The sequence below is a fragment of the Neoarius graeffei genome, chromosome 17 (assembly GCF_027579695.1).
Source record: "Neoarius graeffei isolate fNeoGra1 chromosome 17, fNeoGra1.pri, whole genome shotgun sequence".
NCBI lineage: Eukaryota > Metazoa > Chordata > Actinopteri > Siluriformes > Ariidae > Neoarius > Neoarius graeffei.
In genome coordinates, this window is record NC_083585.1 from 69,186,954 (window position 1) to 69,211,274 (window position 24,321).

At 43.4% G+C, this 24,321-nt stretch overlaps 1 protein-coding gene across 1 annotated transcript in view; it reads right to left on the reverse strand.

Annotated features, from left to right (window-relative positions):
• Nucleotides 1-24,321, reverse strand: part of ppp2r3a (protein phosphatase 2, regulatory subunit B'', alpha) — a 143,002-nt gene that overhangs the window by 86,254 nt on the left and 32,427 nt on the right. The window contains exons 3-4 of the mRNA XM_060897933.1: nt 12,908-13,241; nt 10,715-12,820 (exon numbers count right to left, since the gene is read on the reverse strand). Of these exons, the coding sequence (XP_060753916.1) occupies nt 10,715-12,817 (2,103 nt within the window). The 5' untranslated portion in view covers nt 12,818-12,820; nt 12,908-13,241. The remainder of the gene's footprint in view (nt 1-10,714; nt 12,821-12,907; nt 13,242-24,321) is intronic.

Here is a 24,321-nt window from a genome sequence, read left to right on the forward strand (position 1 = left end):
GTTTCTTCTGATGTTCTAGGTTTTCTGAGGAGATAACACCAAGATTGGTTTGATCAAAACAAAGCTCACCAAAGCCTTTGATTCAGGAAATAGAGAAGCTCTGTGGAAAGTCCTAAAAAAACTTGGAATCCCTGACAGAGTGATAAGCATCGTGTCATCATTTCACAATGGCATGCAGGCATCTGTCATCTCTGACTGTGACTCGTCAGATAACTTTAGTGTTTCCAACCAGAGATGCACCGATTGACCGGCTGCCGATCGGAATCGGCCGATTTTCACGTGATCGGCCATGACCGGCGACCGGCCGGTCAAAATTAAAATATGCCGATTTTCTGCCGATCAAAACTTGTGTATCACATAGAGATGAAAGTGGAAATACTCGTAATTCGCAACTAAAAGGCTGCAGCTCCACTGGCAGCTTGAACATGCTTTCTAGTCCGATTGTGTTGCGCTTGCGCAGAACAGTGTCAGTCCTGCGCGCCTAACGAGCTCCGGTGCGCGCGCCGTTAACAACAACGAAATTCACTATATTTGGATATCCACATATAGTGAAATTATTTTTGTGCCAGATATTGGATGTGAAAAGAAGAAAACGTTTGTGGTTGTGTGAATTTCCCATTACAGGAATGTTGGCCTATTACCAAACATCTAGTTAGATTTGTACAAAGAGAGAAAGAAAAAAATGTCTTTTTGTTTGTTTTACAGCCTTGGTTGCACTTGATTCCATTGGAAATTACTCTACAAATACACATTTGACAAAGATGATAGAATGGCTATGGTATAAGTATGACTGGAAATTATTTTTGTATTTTGATACTGAATGAAGAAATGGGTTGTTCTATAAGGCACAAGTTTTCAGATCTAAACAGGCTTATGAAAGTGTGTTCCATAGCAGTAGGCAAATAATATATGAGGGGGAAGTTGGTTTTGTGCCAGATATTGGATGGGAAAAGAAAAAAATGTTTGTGTGAATTTCCTATTTCAGGAATTAATGTTAATACCAAACATGAAGAAAGATTTTACAAAGAACAATGTCTTTTTGTTTGTTTTCAACCTTTGAGGTGTTAAATTTATTACTGAAAATCTGGCAGAATGTTCTATTAAAGAAAAGATAAAAAGAAAATAGTCTGTGTGTGCTGTGAAGTGGTTTGAAAAAATGAAATCGGAATCGGCCAAAATCGGTATCGGCAGGTCACACTCCATGGAAAATCGGAAATCGGAATCGGCCCAAAAAATTGCAATCGGTGCATCTCTATTTCCAACCGTACCAAGTAAGGTTGTGTTATGGCACCAGTTCTTTTTGCGCTGTACTTCTCTGTGATGCTGCAGTACGCATATAAGGATGAGGAAACAGGCGTTAGGTTTGAATTTCGAACCATGGGTGGTATCTTTAATCAAAACTGTTTTAAGGCAAAGACTCGTTTGAGAACCATTCTCATTCGTGATCTCCTCTTTGCCGATGATGCAGTCCTAGTAGCAACGTCTCTTGCAGAAGCTCAAAGACTTGTTGATCGTTTTTCAATTGCTAGCAAGGCTTTTGGGCTGACAATCAGTATTAAGAAAACTGAGGTCGTGCATCAACCTATACCAACTCCTAAAACCATCAGAGGCATCAAACAGCCAAAACCAGCTCATACTCTTCCTGGTACTGGTAGATGGGAAGGATTTGAAATACAGCAAGACCTTCACATACTTAGGCAGCCAAATAAGCTACAATGCTTCCCTGGACAGCGAAATTTCCAACCGCATAGCTAAAGCTACTACTGCTTTTGGAGGGCTATGGCGTCGCCTCTGGAGTCAGCATGGGATCTCCTTAGAAACCAAGATCAGTGTTTATTGTGCTGTTATCATCACCCTTCTGTATGGATCTGAGTCATGGACTCCCTATCTCTCTTGGATTGAAAAGCTTGATGCCTTCCATAAACAATCACTCAGAGCCATATGTGGCTACACATGGGAAGACAAAGTATCCAATCCTGAGTTTTTCAAGAAATGCTACATAGGTGGCATAAAAACGTTTCTAATGCAAAGTCAACTGAGATAGGCTGGTCATGTGATCAGAATAAGCGACAATCGAATCCCCAAATGCCTTATGTATAGTCAATTAGCTGGTGGTTCTAGAACATGAGGTTGTCCGCTGCTGCGTTTCAAGGACAAGCTTAAAAACAATCTTAAAGCCTGCAAAATCCCTCCATCTTGTTTTGAGTCGGCAGCAAAGGACCGAAAAAATTGGAGAATTACAGTTCGTATAGGCGTCCAAGAATATGAGGAGGCATGCATTAAACATCTGCGGGAGTTAAGATCCAGAGCGAAAACTCGAGCTACAATTCCTGCCTCGGAAAACACCAATCCTGTGTGATGCCCCCTGTGTCACAAGGTGCGTAAGTTGAGAGCAGGTCTCGCTGTCCACAAGCGGCATCGTCACAAAAAAGCAGCAAACTTTGAGGATCCAACACCCAACCTCAGCGTAGAACGGTCTTGACACTCATATGTCGAAATCGACGGGAGAGTCCATCATATCTCATCTCATCTGATTATCTCTAGCCGCTTTATCCTTCTACAGGGTCGCAGGCGAGCTGGAGCCTATCCCAGCTGACTACGGGTGAAAGGCGGGGTTCACCCTGGACAAGTCGCCAGGTCATCACAGGGCTGACACATAGACACAGACAACCATTCACACTCACATTCACACCTACGGTCAATTTAGAGTCACCAGTTAACCTAACCTGCATGTCTTTGGACTGTGGGGGAAACCGGAGCACCCGGAGGAAACCCACGCGGACACGGGGAGAACATGCAAACTCCACACAGAAAGGCCCTCGCCGGCCCCGGGGCTCAAACCCAGGACCTTCTTGCTGTGAGGCGACAGCGCTAACCACTACACCACCGTGCCGCCACCATCATATATATATATAAAATAAAAAATATATTCCTAAAATAAATACTAAATTAGAGGAATTATGAAGTAGATGAAACACACTTATTGCACATATCAGGTGATCGTAATTGCAAAAGATAAAACAGAAAAAAAAGAACAATGCAACAACTATTGACAGACATACAGATGTGAGTCTACTGTGAGCAGTGCTGGTTGTACAGTCTAACAGCTGCAGGAAGGAATGATCTGCGGTAACTCTCCTTCACACACTTTGGGTGGAGCAACCTCCCACTGAAGGAGCTCTGCAGTCCAGTGAGTAAGTCCTGTAGGGGGTGGGACTCGTTCTCCATCATAGATGACAGCTTAGCCATCATCCTCCTCCCACCCACTACCTCCACTGGCTCCAGGGGGCATCCATCCATCCATCCATCCATCCATCCATCCATCCATCCATTATCTGTAGCCGCTTATCCTGTACAGGGTCGCAGGCGAGCTGGAGCCTATCCCAGCTGACTACGGGCGAAAGGCGGGGTACACCCTGGACAAGTCGCCAGGTCATCACAGGGCTGACACATAGACACAGACAACCATTCACACTCACATTCACACCTACGCTCAATTTAGAGTCACCAGTTAACCTAACCTGCATGTCTTTGGACTGTGGGGGAAACCGGAGCACCCGGAGGAAACCCACGCGGACACGGGGAGAACATGCAAACTCCACACAGAAAGGCCCTCGCCGGCCACGGGGCTCGAACCCGGACCTTCTTGCTGTGAGGCGACAGCGCTAACCACTACACCACCGTGCCGCCCTCCAGGGGGCATCATATATTTTATTTATTTATTTTTTAATATATATATATATATATATATATATATATATATATATATATATATATATATATATTTTTTTTTTTTTAACTTGTGTGGCTTGATATGTCCTCTTCTGCTGCTATCCACTGTGCTGCTGCAAACAGGAAATTTTCTCATTATGGGATAATACAGGTCTTTTTATCTTAGCTTATCTTATCTTATGGATGCTTGAATCACTGACTCTGCGCTTGACTCTCTCTCTGTGTCTGAAATCGCTCACTCGTTCACTACTCCCTACTCCCTACATAGGGAGTTACTATATAGAGGACTATACAGTGAGCTCATTGGTAAAATGTAAAAATAATAAATACGCGCGTGTGTTTTTGTGATAAATCCATATTATACTGAGCGCATTTCCCACATTAATCAATACAAAGTACCTGCAGCTTTCAGTTCTTTTAAATCAAGGCTGAATCCTTTCTTCTTCGCCGCTGCCTTTTATTACATCACATCTGAGACTTTTAATTTGATTTCTTTCAGCGCGACCGCAGTGCATGATGGGATATATTGCTTTGGTCAGTGACCATCGTTGTTCACTACTTTTCGTGATGCATTGTGGGACACTTTGAGTGCACTATATAGGGTGTAAATAATCCTCACTATTGTTTCGGACAGCACTACAAAATGATGTCCTCACTATATAGCGTCCTATATAGAGAGCAGGGAGCGATTTTGGACACAGGGCATGGACTGAATGCGTGAATCACTGCTGACTCTGTACTTAACACTGTGAAGTGAATTCTGACTCTGCACTTGACTCTTTACAGTGAATACTTGAATCACTGACTGCGCTTGACTCTTTGGACTGAATACTTGAATCACTGACTCTGTAATTGACTCTTTGGACTGGATGCTTGAATCACTGACTCTGCGCTTGACTCTTTGGACTGGATGCTTCAATCACTGACTCTGCGCTTGACTCTTTGGACTGAATGCTTGAATAACTGACTCTGTAATTGACTCAATCAGTGCGTTTACATGCACATCCAAATCGAGCTGCTGTCGGTAATCGAGCTAAGGGTCCCAGCAGGGGTGCCAGAGAAATCCAATCCTACATGCACACAAGGAAATCGAGCTATTGTGTGAGGTACATTGTGCACCCGAGCCACAGGTGGCGCTACACGCCCCATCGTGTTGGTACACTTCCGGCTGTCGTCATGAAGAAGAGCTATTCAAGAGTGTAAACAAAGTTATCAGTTCCATGTTCTCCATTGCGCGTTTTTCTCCCGTCCATGAATTTTAATATATTCAACTCCTTAAGCTGAATGAGCATGAACTCTGTCTCCTCATTGCTCCAGAAGTGCACGTTTCTGCTCGCCATTTTCTCTTCTTCGTTTGTTCCTCCTGACCTTTTCTGCTGCTCGATACTACTGTTGTCATGCCGACCGAGGCTGTCGTGTTTCCCGCTTGTGGTCTCGTCACTCGTCACTTCCGGAAGGGGCAGTGCTGAAGTAAGCAGCTCAACTCCGTAGCTCGATAGGGTTTACATGCACTAAGTAGCTCGGCAAAAATCGCATAATCTAGGTCGCGTAGCTCGATTACGAGAAATCCAGTTCGGTTCAATTTCAGCCGAGCTAAGGTGTTTCCATGCCATTTAGAACTTCGATTTCAGTCGAGCAACGGCAGAAATTCGATTTTCTCTATGTGCATGTAAACGTACTCACTGGCCCAAACACTAAACGTGAGAGGACTGTGGATGATTAATGGGAGCTGCAGCATTCGCAGTTCCAGCCAGGGCTTCCCCGTCTCCATGGCGATTAAGTGCACTTCCTGACAGGTGTAGTGGGTCAGTTCACTCTGTCAACACTGTGTGAAGAGGCGCCACAAGGGGATAATTCACAGCCCCCATCTGAGAGTTTTACTGAAGAAGGAGATGCTTATTACAAACAGGTATACAAGTAAGAAAGAAAGAAAGAAAGAAAGAAAGAAAGAAAGAAAGAAAGGAAAGCAAATGAAAGGACTCCAATGAGTGTGAGTTGCATCGAGGCTACTGATTGGTTGCCTGATGTAATGCCTATCACGACATCATCATCTGTTAGTTGGAATTTAATTCAACGTTTTGTCAGTGAATTTCAGCGGAAAGGCTTCATATTTGAATCTGAAACAGTTTTGCAAGACAGAGACAGATATACAGGCAGACAGACAGGCAGAGAAGCAGACAGACAGGCGGCTCACTACAGATCGGTCACACTGCTGGAATGAGTGAGTTGAAGACAGAGGTATCATCAGATCCAATTTAGGGGGAGCACAGTTTACCATCAACACCCCCCAGTGCACTGACTCAGAGTGTGTGTGTGTGTGTGGGTGGGTGTGTGTGTGTGGTGGCGGCAGTGTTTACGTCTCTGATTGGCTGTGTTGTATTAATGGGCAGGACTCTGTCCCCCCACACAAGCTCCGTTTTCCCCACGGCGTCACTCAGTCTCTCAGCAAAATGCCACAGTAGGATGTGGGAGTGCTACACACACACACACACACACACACACACACACACACACACTGTCTTGTACAAAAAAATACGGACACTCGTAAATCCAAAACGCTGTCTCAACTAGCTTTGACCTTAACTATTGTGTGTGTGTGTGTGTGTGTGCGCAGGAGTAAATGGGGGTTTCTCACTAAAAGCCTTCCTCTCCTGTTGAGGGTGATGGCAACATCATAAATAGTGAGCTGTAGATAGCAGGCGAGTGTCAGCTTACAGCCTTACAACACGTGATGCCAGAGTTTACCGCAGAGAGAGAGAGAGAGACAGGATAGAGAGAGAGAAAGAGAGAGAGAGAGGGAAAGGAAAAAGAAAAATGGGAATATGGGAAAAGGAATGGAATTAACAATATTAAAGAAATGGCATCTTATAAAAAGAAAGAAAGAAAGAAAGAAAGAAAGAAAGAAAGAAAGAAAGAAAGAAAGAAAGAAAGAACTTTTGAATATGAATGGACAGATCATAGAATAAAAAATAAAGGGATAAAACCCAGTGCAGAGGATCACAGAGGACGTGACGATCCCTCCCAGTGCCTGCAATTAACACAACCGCCTGAAAGAACACTCCAATCTCGAAAGTACGATGGCACAAACACTATATTGAGGGTATGTAGAAAACTAAATATATCCCAGAATGCATTGCTTCCGATCTGCAGTGCTGTCTCACCGTGCTACAGAGAGACGATGATGTCTCACATTACTCTGCATAACAGATCGATGTGTTGCTATTTCAGCAGTTACTGGAACAAAACATAAATACAGGCCTGTAGCGTGACTAATGATTTATTCAGTAGATCAGAAAACAGGCATCTCGTCACGACCCCACGTTTAAACACAAACGCAGGAGAATAAAGTACCCTAAAGCTACGATTTCCATAACGCACAGGCTGCGTGCATCATTGCTGAGGAAACGTACTGTAGAGAGAACATTACTGAGAATAATCTGAGGCAGAGCTTGAAATGAACTTTTACACTTCACTGATGGTGAAATGAGACAGTGATATTTAACATGAGGGATGTAATGCGCAATCAGACGATACATACAGTGTTTTCCCCAGAAAGAAATTAAAGCCCTAAATTCTGGCATGATAAAACACAGACAATTGAGCGCCGAAGGCACAAAGCGAAACTGGGGGGTGCGGGGGCATGCCCCCCCCCCCGGGGAAATTTTTTGAAAATCGATGCTCTCAGGTGCATTTTCAGGGTCTCTGAGAGGTTTTAGATCCATGATGATTATAGGATAGATTTTAACAGTGCTTCAATGATTTCTGACCTTTATAGTATTAATGTAAACACATTTGAAATTTCACCTTAAAGTTCAACATGCAGGTTAAACTGTTTTGTTATCGATTACTGAGGTCCATGATCGACTGAAAATCTACAGGGATTCCTTAATTATCCATGATCAAGTCGTGCTGTAACAAAAATGTGCATGAAAATATGACCAGCGGTTTGCTCCGTCTTATGCAACCCAATGAAGAGAATCGATCATCATGACCTCCTGTTGATCACAAAGGGATCTGAACCGAAGACCTGCCACCTTAAAATAAGTTGCTGTATTACTATAACTGTAATGATTTAGAATGTTTCTGATGCAATTACCGTAATATATGTAGAACTAAGATGCGCTGAAAAGAAAAGTCAGGCAACTGCATATTATAAAGTTTAAATTTTGGCACTTTATTAAATGGACTAGATTAAGATTAAAACATATTTAAAGGAAAAGAAAACTTAATTCGTACATTTAAGTTTGCAGAAAGATCATGTATTTATAAAAACATTCATGAAGAGAATTTGTTAATAAGTGTCAAATGTAGCATAATTTTGAATAATAATAATGATAAGCGTATTTGGCAGTGTGATGTCACTGTGAGCCTTTAACAAAAGAATAATCCGGAGCTGCCTTTTGTTAAATGGATCCCAGTGACATCACACTGCCAAAACTGCTTATGATTATTATTTGAAATGATGCTACATTTGACACATTTGGACAACTTCACTTGGTGAGAGTGTTTATAAGTACATAATCTTTCTGCAAACCCAAACTAATGAATGAAGTTTTCTACTCCTTTAAAGCAGATTAATTCTCCTTGGCTTTTGCTTGGCCCAATGTTGGGCGACCCTCTCATAGTCCATCTCGCTGTCATCCATGCTGATGTGGATCAAATTGTCCAGCGAGTCTTCTCCTAGCTTATTAAAATCAGTCGGCTTTGTCCGTCTGGTGGGGGACAACATTGGCAGCCAATGAGATCGCTTATAATGAATTGGAAAATTCCAGGATGTCTGACGTTTTCTTTCGATATTTTTATTGGACGGTTTGAACACGTGATCTTGACGTAGCCAACAGATTACAGTTTGTTTACATCATACCACGCGGACATATTACTTTGACAGAATCAACACAAATATTGGAAAAAAGGCAGCTTGTTTAACACAAATATCAATCAGTATGTAAATGGATCTGTTATTTGCTCTCCTATGTATCGAGTTACTTGTCGGTAGGAAATTTAATGTATCGGTATGAATCTAAGCGTATCGGATTTTAACTAAAGCGACTAAGCGTATCGGCAGGCAGAGCAAGCGGATCGGGCCCGACACGCTAAAACGCTTTGGGGAAAACCATGATATATATGTCGCAATGAGCTGTCATTTATTTTGTTGTGTCACAAATCACACTCTTTATGGCAATATTTTTCATTACGTGGACAGTTTATTGGCTACGTGGCCACCGCTGATGTTCCCAACGACGGGCTGCTAGGCCCTCATTAGCATGGACCTGGTTATTAGCTGCAACTTCCCCCCAAGCCGAGCTACAGGTAAACACTTTATTTATTAAGAAATTATTATCATCATTAAGACCTGGCTGTGTGTGTGTGTGTGTGTGTGTGTGTGTGTGTGTGTGTGTGAAAACAGGGACTCTCATTCTTAGTATTATTAATTTGGATCAAAACATGTTTTGTTCGGTAACTAGCTGTTTTTTCAAAGCTGGACAGCTGGTGCTAAGGATTTTACCACCGTTATTATCAACAACCTTATCAAAATATGCACATATACCAGGTTTATACTTACAACCCCAATTCCAAAAAAGTTAGGACACTGTGTAAACTGTTAAAAAACAGAATGTGATAATTTGCAAATCATGGAAACCCGATATTTCCTTGAAAATAATACAAAGACAACATATCAAAAGTTGAAGCTGAGAAATTTTGTTTTTTGAAAAATATTTGCTCATTTTGAATTTGATGTCAGCAATACGTTTCAAAAAAGTTGGGACGGGGTGTGTTTACCACTGTGTTGCATCACCTCTACTTTTAACAACACTCTGTAAACATTGGGAACTGAGGAGACCAATTACTGTAGTTTTGAAAGAGAAATGTTGTCCCAGTCCTGCCTGATATACAATTTCAGTTGCTCAACAGTTCAGGGTCTCCTTTGTCATATTTTGTGCTTCATAATGCACCAAATATTTTAAATGGGAGACAAATCTGGACTGCAGGCAGGCCAGTTTAGCAACTGGACTCTAATACTATGGCGCCATGCAGTTTTAATATGTGCAGAAAGTGGTTTGGCATTGTCTTGCTGTGAACCCCTCCCCATCTTTACTTCTGAGAGTAAAGATCACAGAATTCCGCCTCTCTGGGATGCTTTTTTAATATCCAATCATCTTACTGAACTGTTGCCAATTAACCTAATTAGTTTTGTTTGTGTGTGTGTGGGGGGGGGTTGTAGCATTACACAACTTTTTTAGTCTTTTGTTGCCCCGTCCCAACTTTTCTGAAATGTGTTGCTGACATCAAATAAAAAATGAGCATATATTTTTCAAAAAACAATAAAATTTCTCAGCTTCAACTTTTGATATGTTGTCTTTGTACCATTTTCAATGAAATATAGGGTTTCCATGATTTGCAAATCTTCATATTCTGTCTTTATTTATGTTTTACACAGTGTCCCAACTTTTTTGGAATTGGGGTTGTAATTTAATTCTACTTAGAATTCTTTAACTCTTTTCTGATGATTTTGATAATCTAAAAATACTATTTTCAGATCATGGTAACAGAAAAACATGGCTGCTGGAACAACTGACTGAAGATGAACATTTAAACTCTGGAGCAGAATCATGTAAAAACCTTAATTTCCTAAACTAAAGTCCTAAAACTCATAAGCATCTGTGGAGAGAGCTCGTTGTCCTTGTGTGTGCACACAAATTACATTAGCATCCTAAATGCTGGTTCTACCTGGCTAAGCTTAGTTCCCACAGATTCTAGCAAAGTAAACCAAACAATACATGATTATGAAACGAACCGACAGTCAAAACAAGAAAAGGAATTTATTTTGTGAGTCATGTGAGTGAGTATGCACTACAGTTAAAGAATGTTTAATGACCATCCTCGCGTGATGATCTGAACACAGGTCCTTTTAAAGCTAGCGTCACCACGTTTGTTCATCCACACACCCCTTTGCAAATTCATGCACTTTTTAAGAACTCACCCTGATGACTTCTGGCGTCTGCTGGATGAGGATAGTAGATCCGGTGTCTCTCGCACTGTTGAATGGACTCAGAACTTCAGCTGGAGTTGCAGTGACAGGTACAGGTGTAGCTGGAGCTGAGGGTGTAGCTGCAGGTGAAGGTCCTGGTGCTGTGTCAGGTGCAGGCATAGGGACAGGAACAATTTCTGAAGTCATTTCAGTCTTAGCTAATGTGTCTTGAAGCAGACGCATCACCTCTCGCTCTTTTGTCTGAGTTCCTGTTCCAGCTCCACAATCCACCAGCTCCTGAGCAAAGCTCTCAATGCTCTCCAGAATCCGTAGCAAGAGAGCGCCATCATCCTCCTCACCAGATCCTTGCGTGTTGCGATTTGTTGGCCTGGTGGATGAGATGGCATGAGGATTCGGACAAGGGGTCCCTGAGGAGCCAATCTGGTGCAGGCTTTTTTGGTATGCATTTAGATGTCTTTGCTTTGGTGGCAGTGGGGGTTCCTTCTGCATGTTCTGAGAGAGGCATTCCAAGTCCATTAGTAGTTTATCAATCTCATCTACCCCTTCCCTGGTGATGTGTGGAGCCGAATTTGAGAGTTTCCTCGACTCGGTGCTGTGTGATGACGTGTAAGCCTGATTACTTCCTGGTTCAGCTTTGAGTGTATATACAGTTCCATTTCTACTGAGATCAGGAATTTTGTCAGTAACGCCAGCACTGGGACCTGACATGATGTCGTGTCTCCTTGAAAGCTGCCTGGACTCTGAAACACTAGAACTCTGCTTTGTATCCAGTGCTCGACCTATATCAGCGTCCTCCTCAATGTACAGAGTCTCCATTGAGGTGTCTTTGGAAATGCTGTTGGTGGAGGATGAGGCATCATGGTGGACAGTGGAGATGGGATAATGAAAGGTGGACGGTTTGGTGCTGCTGGTGGAAGAGGGAAGGTTGGAATACTGCAGTCCATTAGCAGATGAATGGGCAGGGAGTGATACATTGAGGCCTTGAGCAGATGTTAAACTTCCTGAGAGATCCCTAGTGCCATCGAGAGACTCCAGAGATGAGCAGGATGAGGACTTAGACTGGCCTTTTACTGATGGAGGAGACTGGACCACGTCCTCATATCGAGGAGGCTGTTCGTTGCCAAAAGGTGAGAAAGGCCTTTGCTGAAGTCCATGAAGAGTGTTCACCAGTTCAGAAAGATCGTTGTGCTCTGGTCTTCCTGTATGCCCAAGGTCAAGCTCAAAAGGCAACCTCTTTAGGTAACTAGTGAGTCGTGCCATCATGGTTTTGTAAATAGCATCCGGATTTCCAGAATCCTCACCATCTCCGCTCATAGACTTCCTTTTTATGCATTGCTTTATAATGTCTGTGCACTTCTTCAAATCCTCTGAGCACTTGAGCAGGATGTCCAAACAAGCTTTGATGTCTTCGCCGGAAGCATTGCTGTCTGTTTTGGTCTTCTCCAGAATCCGGGCGATGAGGTTCTCCTCTGTGAAGTTGTTGAGATAAAACGAAGCTGCATTGTTCAAGTTCTGCTCCAGTGAGATGCTTCGGTTCAACTTCTGCTCATCTGGTGCTGGTTTCTGTGGAGGACAGTTTTCATCATTGCTGAAGTGTCCGTAGATGACATCAAGGTCAGTGGACCTCCGGCTAAATGAGTCGGGCCTTACCTTTCTACCTTTCCGGAAGGTCACATGACTAGAGGAGTACTTCACCTTCTCAAAAGAGAACTCCTTCATCTTCCCACTGGCCAAATTGATTGCCTCGCCAGTGATATCCTTCAGGCTCGTCGAGCTCTGGATAGCGGATCCTTTCTTAACTCGTGGAACGACCTGATAATGGAAATCCTCACCAAATCCAACATGGCCACATCCACCATTTTCAAGCATTTTAGACACAGAGTCATGGTAGCCAACTGGCCGATCGGTGTACATTTGGGAGGAATCCAGAAGTTCAGCGCAGGTACTACGATGAGCTACAGTGCAGCTAAGTCCATGTTTTATCGCTCCACATGGTCCGTTACAGTAATGCACGGTCTGCTGAACACGCCGGTCAACTACAACACTGTTGTAATAGTTTATACTGCTGACCACAATGCGATAGGTTGCTGCCATCTTCTATACAAATCAATAAATTAACAGAACAGGGAAGTGAGTTCCAATCCAACACAATGGCTAACAAACACGACTTTTGCTGAGACTTACAGTAATAAAGTGGTTACATCAAATACTGCTGCTTCTGCTGATGTTCAGGCCAAAGAATGAATGATTTCCATTAGCTGTGTCCCATTCTTCAGGCAGTAATTGTAGCATTAGCGGCGAGGCTATCCATTCCTCAACGTGAGGCCCTGTGGCCTAATGACAGGCCGACAAACTGCACTCCAGATCATTTCTCCTCAACGGAAAACACTGTGGTTCTGCTGAGACTTCTGACTTGATGTGTTTAACAGATGTGCTTTCCTTCCTCCAGGTCTCTCTCTCTCTCTCTCTCTCTCCCTCTCTCTCTCTCCAGATATTTTGTGAGTCCAACAAGGAACCCCTGTGAATCAAAAAAGAGAAGATTCATTTAGACTGATCATCATTTTAGACAGACAGACAGACAGACAGACAGACAGAAGGACAGACAGATGGACTGGCTGACAGACAGAGATATAGATAAACTGGCAGAGAGAGATACAAATAAATGGACTAACAGACAGAAAGACAGAGGAGAAACAAACATACATAGTACAGACAGACAGACAGAGAGGTAGAGATACGCAGAAAGACAGTTAGACCAACCAACAGAGAGATAGAAAGAGAGACAGACAGAAAGATCCTCAAACAGACAGAAAGACAGGCAGACAGACTGACTTACAGACAGACAGAGATAGAGATATACAGAAAGACAGTTTGACCAACCAACCAAGAGAGAGATAGAAAGAGAGACAGACAGAAAGAAAGACACATAGAGCAGCCAACAAGGAGAGACACAGGAAGATCATCAAACAGACAGAAAGAAACAGATAGACAGAGCGGTCAATAGACAGGCATACAGACAAAGACAGACAGACAGACAAAGATAGACAAAAAGAGAGGCACACAGATAGCTAGACAGACAAACAGACACAGATATGAAGAGAAGGACAGCATATTCAACAATAACAAATTAATTTTAATGTTTTAATGTTTATGTTTTCAGTAATTTAGCATTCTAATTTGTTTGTTTGTTTGTTTGTTTGTTTGTTTGAAGTGAGCGCCGCATTCTGTATTTCCAAATTCCCTCTGAATCCACTAAATGTCTTATTATAAATAAAATGCGATGGAGTGCAGCAGTGTATTATGGGAATATCTTCTGCATGTCAGCACATTCAGTGAGCACTTTGGACATGACGAATACATCCCTCCCAAAGTAGTGCACTAGATAGTGAATAGGGTGTGGTTTCAGACATAATGACTAGTGATTAGTGATGTTTATCCTCTTTATTCGCATCGTAATTACACTCTGCCTGTTCCATCATGATGATAATAACGAGTAAATAATAACAGGCTGCAGTCTGTAAATACAGCTGCGGTGGTTATTAATACGCTTCCAGAGGTTTTATTTCAGAAAAAAATAGTCGCTGCACACTTCCTGTCTCTGAGATGAAAAGAAAAGACAGATAACTGAAAGGAAAGTTACAGAGAGTGCACTGAAACCCCACAACCTCCCTGCAGCTACACACACACACACACACACGCTGCACGATCAGCTTCTCTAACTCTGGTATTCAATATCCGTAGTGATTCTGAGTGGGCCGCATCCCAAATCACACACTACTGTACGAGCGAGTGCACAAGATTATAAACTATAAGCTACATTACTCTCTACTGAAATTACTACTGCGGTGCACTAGTTATTACAGTAGTGTGGTGATTTGGGACACAGCCACTAACCAGTGATGGGGGATTGTTTACTGTATGTTGTATAAAATACATACATTGTACTACTTTGATGCCCTATTGAGTAAGATAGTTAGTATGTGATTTGGAAAGCAGCCCATGACTGTGTGAGAATAAATTGTACTAGCATGTTTATTTAAATTTTGCAAGCTAACCTCCACAACATGTATAATCCCAAAATACTTTTGATCGCTTGTTAGCTAGGTACGTAGCTAGCCTACTAGTAAGGGTTAACTAGAAACTTCTGTGAAAAGTAGGATGTTTGTTAATCTTTTAGTAGTGCAGCTAACTTTAATTAAAACATTAGCTTGTTAGCTAGCTATGTTGTTAACTGGGTAGTTAATGTTCGCTAGAAAATTTCTCAACAACTAGCATGTTTGTTCTTTTTTTAGGGGTGGTGTGAAACTAAAAATTGCGCAGAAACCTAGCTAGGTCCAGTACATAAAGCAAAAACAAACAAAAAAAAAAAACATGCTAGTTTGCTAGCAAGCAATTTGAATCTTTCTTCATAAAAATTGTAATGTAGTGGTAGTAAACTCAAAATTAAAAAAATATATATATCCCAAGCTCTATAAACTATACAAATCAGACATTATTTTGAAAGCTAACATTAGTTTCTTAGCTAGCTAGCTAGTTTGCTCACTGGCTAGTCCATGCTAGGTAAGACTAGCATTTTGGATAGACAGCTTGCTAGTGGTGTACACTACCGTTCAAAAGTTTGGGGTCACTTTGAAATGTCCTTATGTTTGAAAGAAAAGCACTGTTCTTTTCAATGAAGATCACTTTAAACTAATCAGAAATCCACTCTATACATTGCTAATGTGGTAAATGACTATTCTAGCTGCAAATGTGTGGTTTTTGGTGCAATATCTCCATAGGTGTATAGAGGCCCATTTCCAGCAACTCTCACTCCAGTGTTCTAATGGTACAATGTGTTTGCTCATTGCCTCAGAAGGCTAATGGATGATTAGAAAACCCTTGTACAATCATGTTAGCACAGCTGAAAACAGTTGAGCTCTTTAGAGAAGCTATAAAACTGACCTTCCTTTGAGCAGATTGAGTTTCTGGAGCATCACATTTGTGGGGTCGATTAAATGCTCAAAATGGCCAGAAAAATGTCTTGACTATATTTTCTATTCATTTTACAACTTATGGTGGTAAATAAAAGTGTGACTTTTCATGGAAAACACAAAATTGTCTGGGTGACCCCAAACTTTTGAACGGTGTAAATATTCTGCTGGAGAAATGTGAGGGTGCCAGTTAATAAGTCAGTTACTAACTAAATTAGTATTAGATTGGTATGCTTCTTCTGAGTTTTTGAAAAGTCCCGCCCATTGCTTGTTAACCAATTAATCAATTTCATCCTGCGCTTGGTGCAGCAGCAGCAGCACCACCTACAGGACTTTACTGATGGTGAGTTTGCACACCAACGCTCAATTAGCGCTCAGCTAAAGCCCACGGTGTGGATGTGTATCGAGTCATTAGCACCAGAAACAAGCAGCCTGCAGGGTTTACTCGCTGAAACACACACACGGTTATCTAATATGGAGATTCCTCAGTATGCTGTTCACACAAAGAGACACCAGAGACATGACGGGAGAGAGAGTGAGACACTCAGAGATACATCCTCTCTGTCCTTGGCTGCAGACAGAGATTTCTGCGCTGGTTTACTTCCAAACCATCGACCTGGAAAACCCCTAAATCTGGGCCAAGCTCCTTACAGAGCCACTGCTAAAGCACTTTCCTCACTTCCGTCATGCAGTTTGTCTTATTCGCAGGAATCCATCCAACTTCATCTTCATATGAAAATGTGGTCTTCGTTACAGTGCAGTTAGTTGGAAAAACATTTGTGTCCTTCGGAGTTTGCGTAAATTTCCATATGAGGAGGAACCTCAATACAAATCATCTAATTTTCAATGAGTTGCTGCATTTTTAATAAACAGATTACTCTGTCAAGTCTAAGTCACTTTTTTTTCAGAATTAAGACAAATAAGACTCACTGTTCAATTAGGATGAAAGTGATGACGCCCTATAAAAGGAGGAGGAGTTAAGAAGTAGTGCATCTCTATGGTAGCTGAAGTGCTACAAACAGCTACTTAAAGATTTAGTGGATACAAAGCTTAGAAGACACTCTTTCACCTTTTGGTTGTCATTTTGTCATGTCATTTGTAACCCTCTTTACCTTTTATGGAGTTTTGTAGGCGTGGCTATAAAGGTGTCTATCAAGCCCTGGTCATTCTTGGTAAATTATGGCTTATTTACATTTACTAACATAAAAATGTGAGTAAATAAGCAAAACTTTTGTGCATATGGTGGGAATTTTAGTGTAATTGGCCACAAAAACATTAAAGCTAGTCGGCCTTTTGATTTCATAAAATCGGTGAAATTTAGTTCCGTCTGAAATGTGGTGATTGTGATATCTGTTTATTTCTGTAATATCTCACAAAATATCAGGCCATTCTGTGGCTGGGAAGTTATTTAATTTGAGGGGATTAAAGCAAATTTAAAGTGCATTAAAGTGAGCTTGGTGCAGTCAAGCAGACAGAGGAAGTCCGTGTGCGCATGCGCAGGTTTACCTTCTTCTTCTTCTTTTGGGTTTTACGGCAGCTGGCATCCACAGTGTTGCATTACTGCCATCTACAGGTTTCCCTTTGAGCATGCACTGACAGTTCCATCATTCTGTCGCTAAACGAACAGCTGATCACACCGAGGTGCTCGCTGAGCGCCCATATTTATTAGTTTGGTCCTGCGTTTCCTTTCCTTCGTATATAACATAACGCCTTTTCTTCTCGCTTTCTTTCCGTTACTGTAGTCGCTCTTTCACATTTCATTCGCACACTCACGTCCTCCATTTTTCTCTCCTGTTTCAAATTTGTATCCCACAATGCCTTGCGTGAACGGGGAAAGCCCACCACGTGATGCATGACGTAGTATCTTGAATTGGGTCATGGTGAAGCAGGAAAAAATAGCGGAGAATTTTGATATCATCACGTGGCCCTAAATTCATTAATTGTTCTATTTTTAAAAAACTAATAAAATTGGAAGTCTGTGATTCAAATTCAGTAGCTTTTGGTCCACTAAACAAAAATAATTGGGTGTCGGGAAAATTATTTTTATGACCTACACTTGAAAAATCTGAAAGGCAGTCCAGCTTTAATGCTGCACTGGATTTTCCTCAGAAATGGGCTTGTTCAAGATACAAACTGAGCAAAAACTGTACCGGCCTCCACGTTTGTCTTTTGTTAGCACTGAACTCGCCAGCTAGCTGTGATTAGGGATGTACGGTTGGCTATATATTCCTCCTCAGAACAGTGAACTGTACAGTCCATGCAATAAATTTAACACGTGGATACCGGTATGTCTGGATGTTGATCGTCACTCCCTGGATTCAGGGTTAAGGAGATCAACCTGAGCTGATGAGTAGGAATTCCGAGATCAAGAATATTTTCTGAGTCAGAGGTTAGAAATTCCAAGTTATGAGTTTCAGTTGAAGCTTTGAAATTAAATTTGGCACTGAGATGTGGTGTGTGTGTGTGTGTGTGTGTGTGTGTGTGTGTGTGTGTGTGTGTGTGTGTGGTGTGTGTGGTGTATGGACGGCTGTCTGAGAGAGGACTATAATCAGTGGAACAGAGCGAGTGATGTGTGCTGTAATGTGAGTCGTGTTAATGCGCCTTCGTCGGTTGGGTGATAAAGCGTCCAGGCGTCAGAGTGATGGATAAACACCATCAGAGCGCCTCAGTGACTCAACCTGGCAGGAAACACACACCTCAACCTCCAGTCCTGGCCTCACACACACACTCTTCCCCCCCCTCGCTCTCCCTTTCCCTCTCTCTCTTTCCCTTTCTCTCCCTCTCTCTCTCCCTCTCTCTCTCCCTCTCTCTCTCCCTCCCTCTCTCCCTCACATGCACGATTTTGAGGATATCATTCCATCTATATGTTTCACACTTGGACAGGACGATCAGAAGCTCGTCTTCCCTCTGCGATTTTATCCACTTTTACACACACACACACACACACACACACACACACACACACACACACACACACACACACACACACACAGAGTTACTGGCTACTTCCCAAACAGCTTACTACAGGGTGAAATAGCAGACTCTCAGAATAAGCGTGCTATCTGTGGTGTTTTTTTATTTAGCAAAGCGTTTTACATTCACAGTGAATCTTTCCCAGTTACTATGAGAGCTGAGAGCCGCCTGCTGCCTGTGGCTTCGTCCCAAATCACTTAATAATTACATAGTGAACTCGACTTTGATAAACACTTCATTAAAATGTGTGTGTGTATCAACACACAACAAAAAGACTCAAGTTACTGCTTAGATACGACAAACACGCAAGAACAGGAGGTTAAAAACAATCCCAGTTTTATGCTAATCCATAAACTTCAACGTTAATTAACCCATAAACAACTCGCTCAGTCCCAGTTACACACCTTTTTTTAAAGTAACCAATCAGATTCCACTTTACTTTATGCAAATTAATTTGACTCCTCTCTTCATGATTGTTACTCACACGCTTTCCATGTGAATGCTAATTAATCAAATTACTTCCTAATTCTGAGAACCAGACTTCCAGACTCCTCTCCTTTTAGACTAATTATTCAGACATACGTCTAATTAAAGCTAATTAGCTTTAATGACTCATCTCACCTGATGTGATGCATTATGCTAATCAGATTCTAACGTGTTATGCTAACTAAACCTATTTATATGAAAGACACTGTATTTGTATTTAATCAACAAATTTGCTAAATCATCATTTCTTTGTGCTAACTGATCAGTCTCCTCCCTCCCCACCTTGATGATGGGTGATTTTTCAGAATCCTCCCCCTTTAATAGTGAACACGCCATCTACTACTACGACTTCTTACATATTTATGTTTTATCAGATCGCGTTCCTGTTTATGTTAATTAATCCAGTGCATAATTATGCAAATGAGTTTTCTCAGTGTTTGTAATTAGACCCTCCCCACCACCCGTGCTTTAATGCTAATTAATAACACGCCATCGGTGCTTGTGATTATTGAGCACACTCCCTCACTCTCTCTCGAGATTATGACTAACGTGGCTCCATAAACTATGATCGTTAAAATGCCTCTCATATTTATGCTAATGATTTATAAGGAAACCGTAATCCTGATTCTGCTTGAGGCACAGACGCACGAATATCTCTCAGTAGTGTTTAATCACAGTTAGCGAGCTCTCACTGTTGCATAAATCAGATAAATGGTGTGAAACGTTCACATTCAGCACTCATCAGATCCTAAAGGGAATTAACAGCCATTACAACTGCCCACATTATGGCTCAGGTTTCAGAAGGAGAAACACCGCAAGAGCTGCTGAAGTGCTGTTCGCCAGAAGCTTCAGCTCCATCTCACCTTATAAATATTTACTCCACAAAACCACGACATTTAAACAAAGAGCACACAGCGACGCTTAATACAGAGCTGAGCTCATAGATGCAGAGCTAACACAGTTCAGGCTCTCCGTCTGATCTTCAGGCTCTCCATCTGATCTTCAGGCTCTCCATCTGATTTTCAGGCTCTGTATATGATCTTCAGGCTCTCCGTCTGATCTTCAGGTTCTCCATATGCCGTATGATCTTCAGGTTCTCCATATGATCTTCAGGCTCTCTGTCTGATCTTCAGGTTCTCCGTCTGATCTTCAGGCTTTCTGTCTGATCTCCAGGTTCTCCATCTGATCTTCAGTCTTCCTGTCTGATCTTCAGGCTCTCTGTCTAATCTTCAGGCTCTCTGTATGCTGTCTGATCTTCAGGCTCGCCGTATGACCTTCAGGCTCTCTGTCTGATCTTCAGGTTCTCCATCTGATCTTCAGGCTCGCCATATGACCTTCAGGCTCTCTGTCTGATCACTAGGCTCTCTGACTGATCTTCAGGCTTTCCATATGCTGTCTGATCTTCAGGCTCTCCATCTGATCTTCAGGCTCTCTATATGATCTTCAGGCTCTCCGTTTGATCTTCAGGTTCTCCATATGCCGTATGATCTTCAGGCTCTCTGTCTGATCTTCAGGCTCTCTATATGACCTTCAGGCTCTCTGTCTGATCTTCAGGCTCTCCATATGCCATATGATCTTCAGGCTCTCCATCTGATCATCAGGCTCTCTGTATGCTGACTGATTTTCAGGCTCTCCATATGCAGTCTGATCTTCAGGCTCTCTATATGATCTTCAGATTAGATTAGATTAGATTAGATTAGATAAAACTTTATTGATCCCTTTGGGAGGGCTCCCTCAGGGAAATTAAGATTCCAGCAGCATCATTACAGATAAACAGAGAAAAGAAATAGAGAAAACTTCTAGATAAATTAAAATAAATTAAGTATTTACATATACAAATATATAAAAAGAATAAGATATGGGGAAGAGAGGAAGGGGGGAGGGGGGAAGGAGGGGGGAAGGGAAAAAAAGGTGGGGAGAAGGGGGGGGTGGTAGGAGAGATATTGCACTTTATATTGCACATTGTCCGGTATTGCTTATTGTCAGGCTAGGCTACTGCTCCTTCCCGTCCTCTGTCCTCCTGTTACCCCTCCTCCCCCCCAGAGAGGAGTTGTACAGTCTGATGGCGTGAGGGACAAAGGAGTTTTTGAGTCTGTTCGTCCTGCACTTGGGAAGGAGCATTCTGTCACTGAACAGGCTCCTCTGGTTGCTGATGACAGTGTGCAGAGGGTGACTGGCATCGTCCATGATGTTCAATAGTTTGTCCATAGTCCTCTTCTCTGCCACCGTCACCAGAGAGTCCAGCGTCATGCCGACCACAGAGCCGGCCCGCCTGATCAGTTTGTCCAGCCTGGATGTGTCCTTCTTGGATGTGCTGCCCCCCCAGCACACCACAGTGTAAAACAGGACACTGGTGACCACAGACTGATAGAACATCCACAGGAGTTTTCTGCAGATGTTAAAGGACCGCAGCCTCCTAAGGAAGTACAGCCTTCTCTGTCCCTTCCTGTATAAGTGTTTGGTGTTGCAAGTCCAGTCCAGCTTACTGTCTAGCCACAGCCCGAGGTACTTGTAGGAATCCACAGCCTCCACCTCGACTCCCTCGATCAGAACTGGTCGTGACCTTGGTCTGGACCTCCCAAAGTCAATGACCAGCTCCTTGGTCTTCGAGGTGTTGAGCTGCAGATGGTTCCTGTTGCACCACACAGCAAAGTCCCTCACCAGGCTCCTATACTCCTCCTCTCTGTCGTCACTGATACACCCAACGATGGCTGTGTCATCGGCAAACTTCTGAATGTGACACAGCTCTGAGTTGTAGCAGAAGTCCGCGGTGTACAGGGTGAAGAGAAGAGGGGCCAGCACCATGCCCTGGGGTGCTCCGGTGCTGCTAATCACAGTGTCAGATGTGATGTCCTTCAGCCTGACGTACTGCGGCCTGTCGGTGAGGTAGCTGGAGATCCAGGTGACCAGGCAGGGGTCCACTCGCATCCTGTTCAGTTTGTCCTAAAGCAATAGGGGCTGGATGGTGTTGAAGGCACTCAAGAAGTCCAAGAAGAGGATCCACACTGTGCCATTTCCCTTATCCAGATGTGAGTGGGCTCGGTGTAGCAGGTAGAGGATGGCGTCTTCCACACCAACACCTGCCCGGTATGCAAACTGCAGACAGTCCTGGGCATGTTGTACCTGGGGTCTGAGGAGGCTGAGGAAGAGCCACGCCAATGTCTTCATCAGATGTGAAGTGAGTGCCACCGGTCAGAAGTCGTTCAGCTCGCTGGGCTGATTCTTTTTGGGAACTGGAACGATACATGATGTCTTCCAGAGGGTGGGCACTCTTCCCAGCTGCAGGCTAAGGTTGAAGATGCGTTGAAGTGGTTCACCCAGTTCAGCAGCACAGGTCTTCAGTAGTCAGGGACACACCTTGTCCGGGCCTGCTGCTTTCCTGGGGTAAAGCTTCTTCAGTTGACCTCTGACCTGGTCTGCAGTAATGCATGGAGGAGTCTGTGTTGAGGTGGGGGATGAGGGGGAGGAGGGGGCTGCTCTGCTGACTGGGGGGAGGTGTATTGAGGGAAGAAGGAGAGATGGCTGCAGTGAGAGGGACGGTGGGGGGGACGTGGGCTGGTTGAACCGATTGAAAAAGTCATTCAACTCATTTGCCCTCTCCACTGTCCCCTCAACTACTCTGGTCTTTGTGTTGTGGCCTGTGATGGTTTTCATACCTTCCCAGACCTCCCTCATGCTGTTCTCCTTCAGCTTCTGCTCCACCTTCCTCCTGTAGCTGTCCTTAGCTTCCCTCACACAGCATTTTACCTCCTGCTGTGCTGTTTTCATCGCCTCCCTGTCCCTGCTCCTGAAGGCGGCCTTCTTCCTGTTGAGGACAGCTTTCACTTCCTGTGTTACCCATGGCTTGGTATTAGGGTAACACCGTACAGTCTTAGCGGGGGAGACCACGTCTGCACAGAAGTTAAGGTAATCCGTCAGACAGTGTGTCAGCCCCTCTATGTCCTCACAGTGTGGGCTAAGCAGTACATCCCAGTCCATGATGTCATAACAGTCCCTGAGGGCATCTTCCATTTCAGGGGACCACCTCCTGATGGAGCTAGTTGTTGCAGGCTGCCTTTGGACCGGGGGGTGTACTTTGGCTTTAGGAGAACCAGGTTGTGGTCAGACTTCCCTAGTAGGGGGAGGGGTGTGACTCTGTATGCATCCCTCACATTAGCATACAGCAAGTCAATTGTCCTGTTGTTCCTTGTTGGACAATCCACAGCCTGGTAAAAAGCAGGCAAAGTAGAGTCCAAAGTAGCGTGATTAAAGTCCCCAGAAATTATCATAAATGCCTCAGGGTGCTGTGTCTGCAGCCTTGCTGTGATAGAGTGAATCCTCTCACATGCAGCGTCTGTGTCTGCCCTCGGAGGGATGTAAACACAGATGGTGATCACGTGACTGAACTCCCTCAGCAGATAATATGGCCGCAGGCTAACAGCTAGCAGCTCCAAGTCCGGGCAAAATAAAACTGTCTTTATGGAGATATGTCCCGGGTTACACCAGCGATTGTTAACATAAATGATGAGTCCCCCACCTTTGCCTTTCCCGCATGTGTTAGTGTCTCTGTTGGCTCTCACAGCAGTGAATCCCCACAGGTCCACGTTAGCATCTGGTACAAGGTGTGTTAGCCATGTCTCCGTAAAGATAAATAAGCTGCTCTCCCAGTAAATCCGCTGGTTGTTCAGAGCGGAAAGCTCATCGACTTATTCGGCAGCGAGTTCACATTCCCCATGATAACGGAGGGAATGAATGGTTTGTAGTGCCGCCGGTTGTCCGCTAGCCTAGCCTTTATCTTAGCTCCAGCTTTGCAGCCCCTGGGTTTCCTCCTCAGCTCCGCCGGGATGGGGTGTCGTATCCCGGCTCATCCCATTGTTTTCAGGGCCAGCAGCTCCTCTCTCGAATAAGAGAGAAAACTGGCTCCTGGCTGCGTGTTAAAGTTAAAAATATCCATGTTATATAAGTAAAACACGCTATGTCTTCGTAAGAAGAGCAGAAAAGTAAAAAAAAGGTGGAAAAAAAGAGGTTTAAAGAGCTAAAAACTACAGAGCTACTGGAGAGGCAGCCGTCTCACACAGTGCCCATACTAGATTAGTATCTAGATTCAGGCTCTCTGATAATTTAGGCTCACTGTATGATCTCCAGGCTCTCTGTCTGTTCTTCAGGCTCTCTGTATGCTGTCTGATCTTC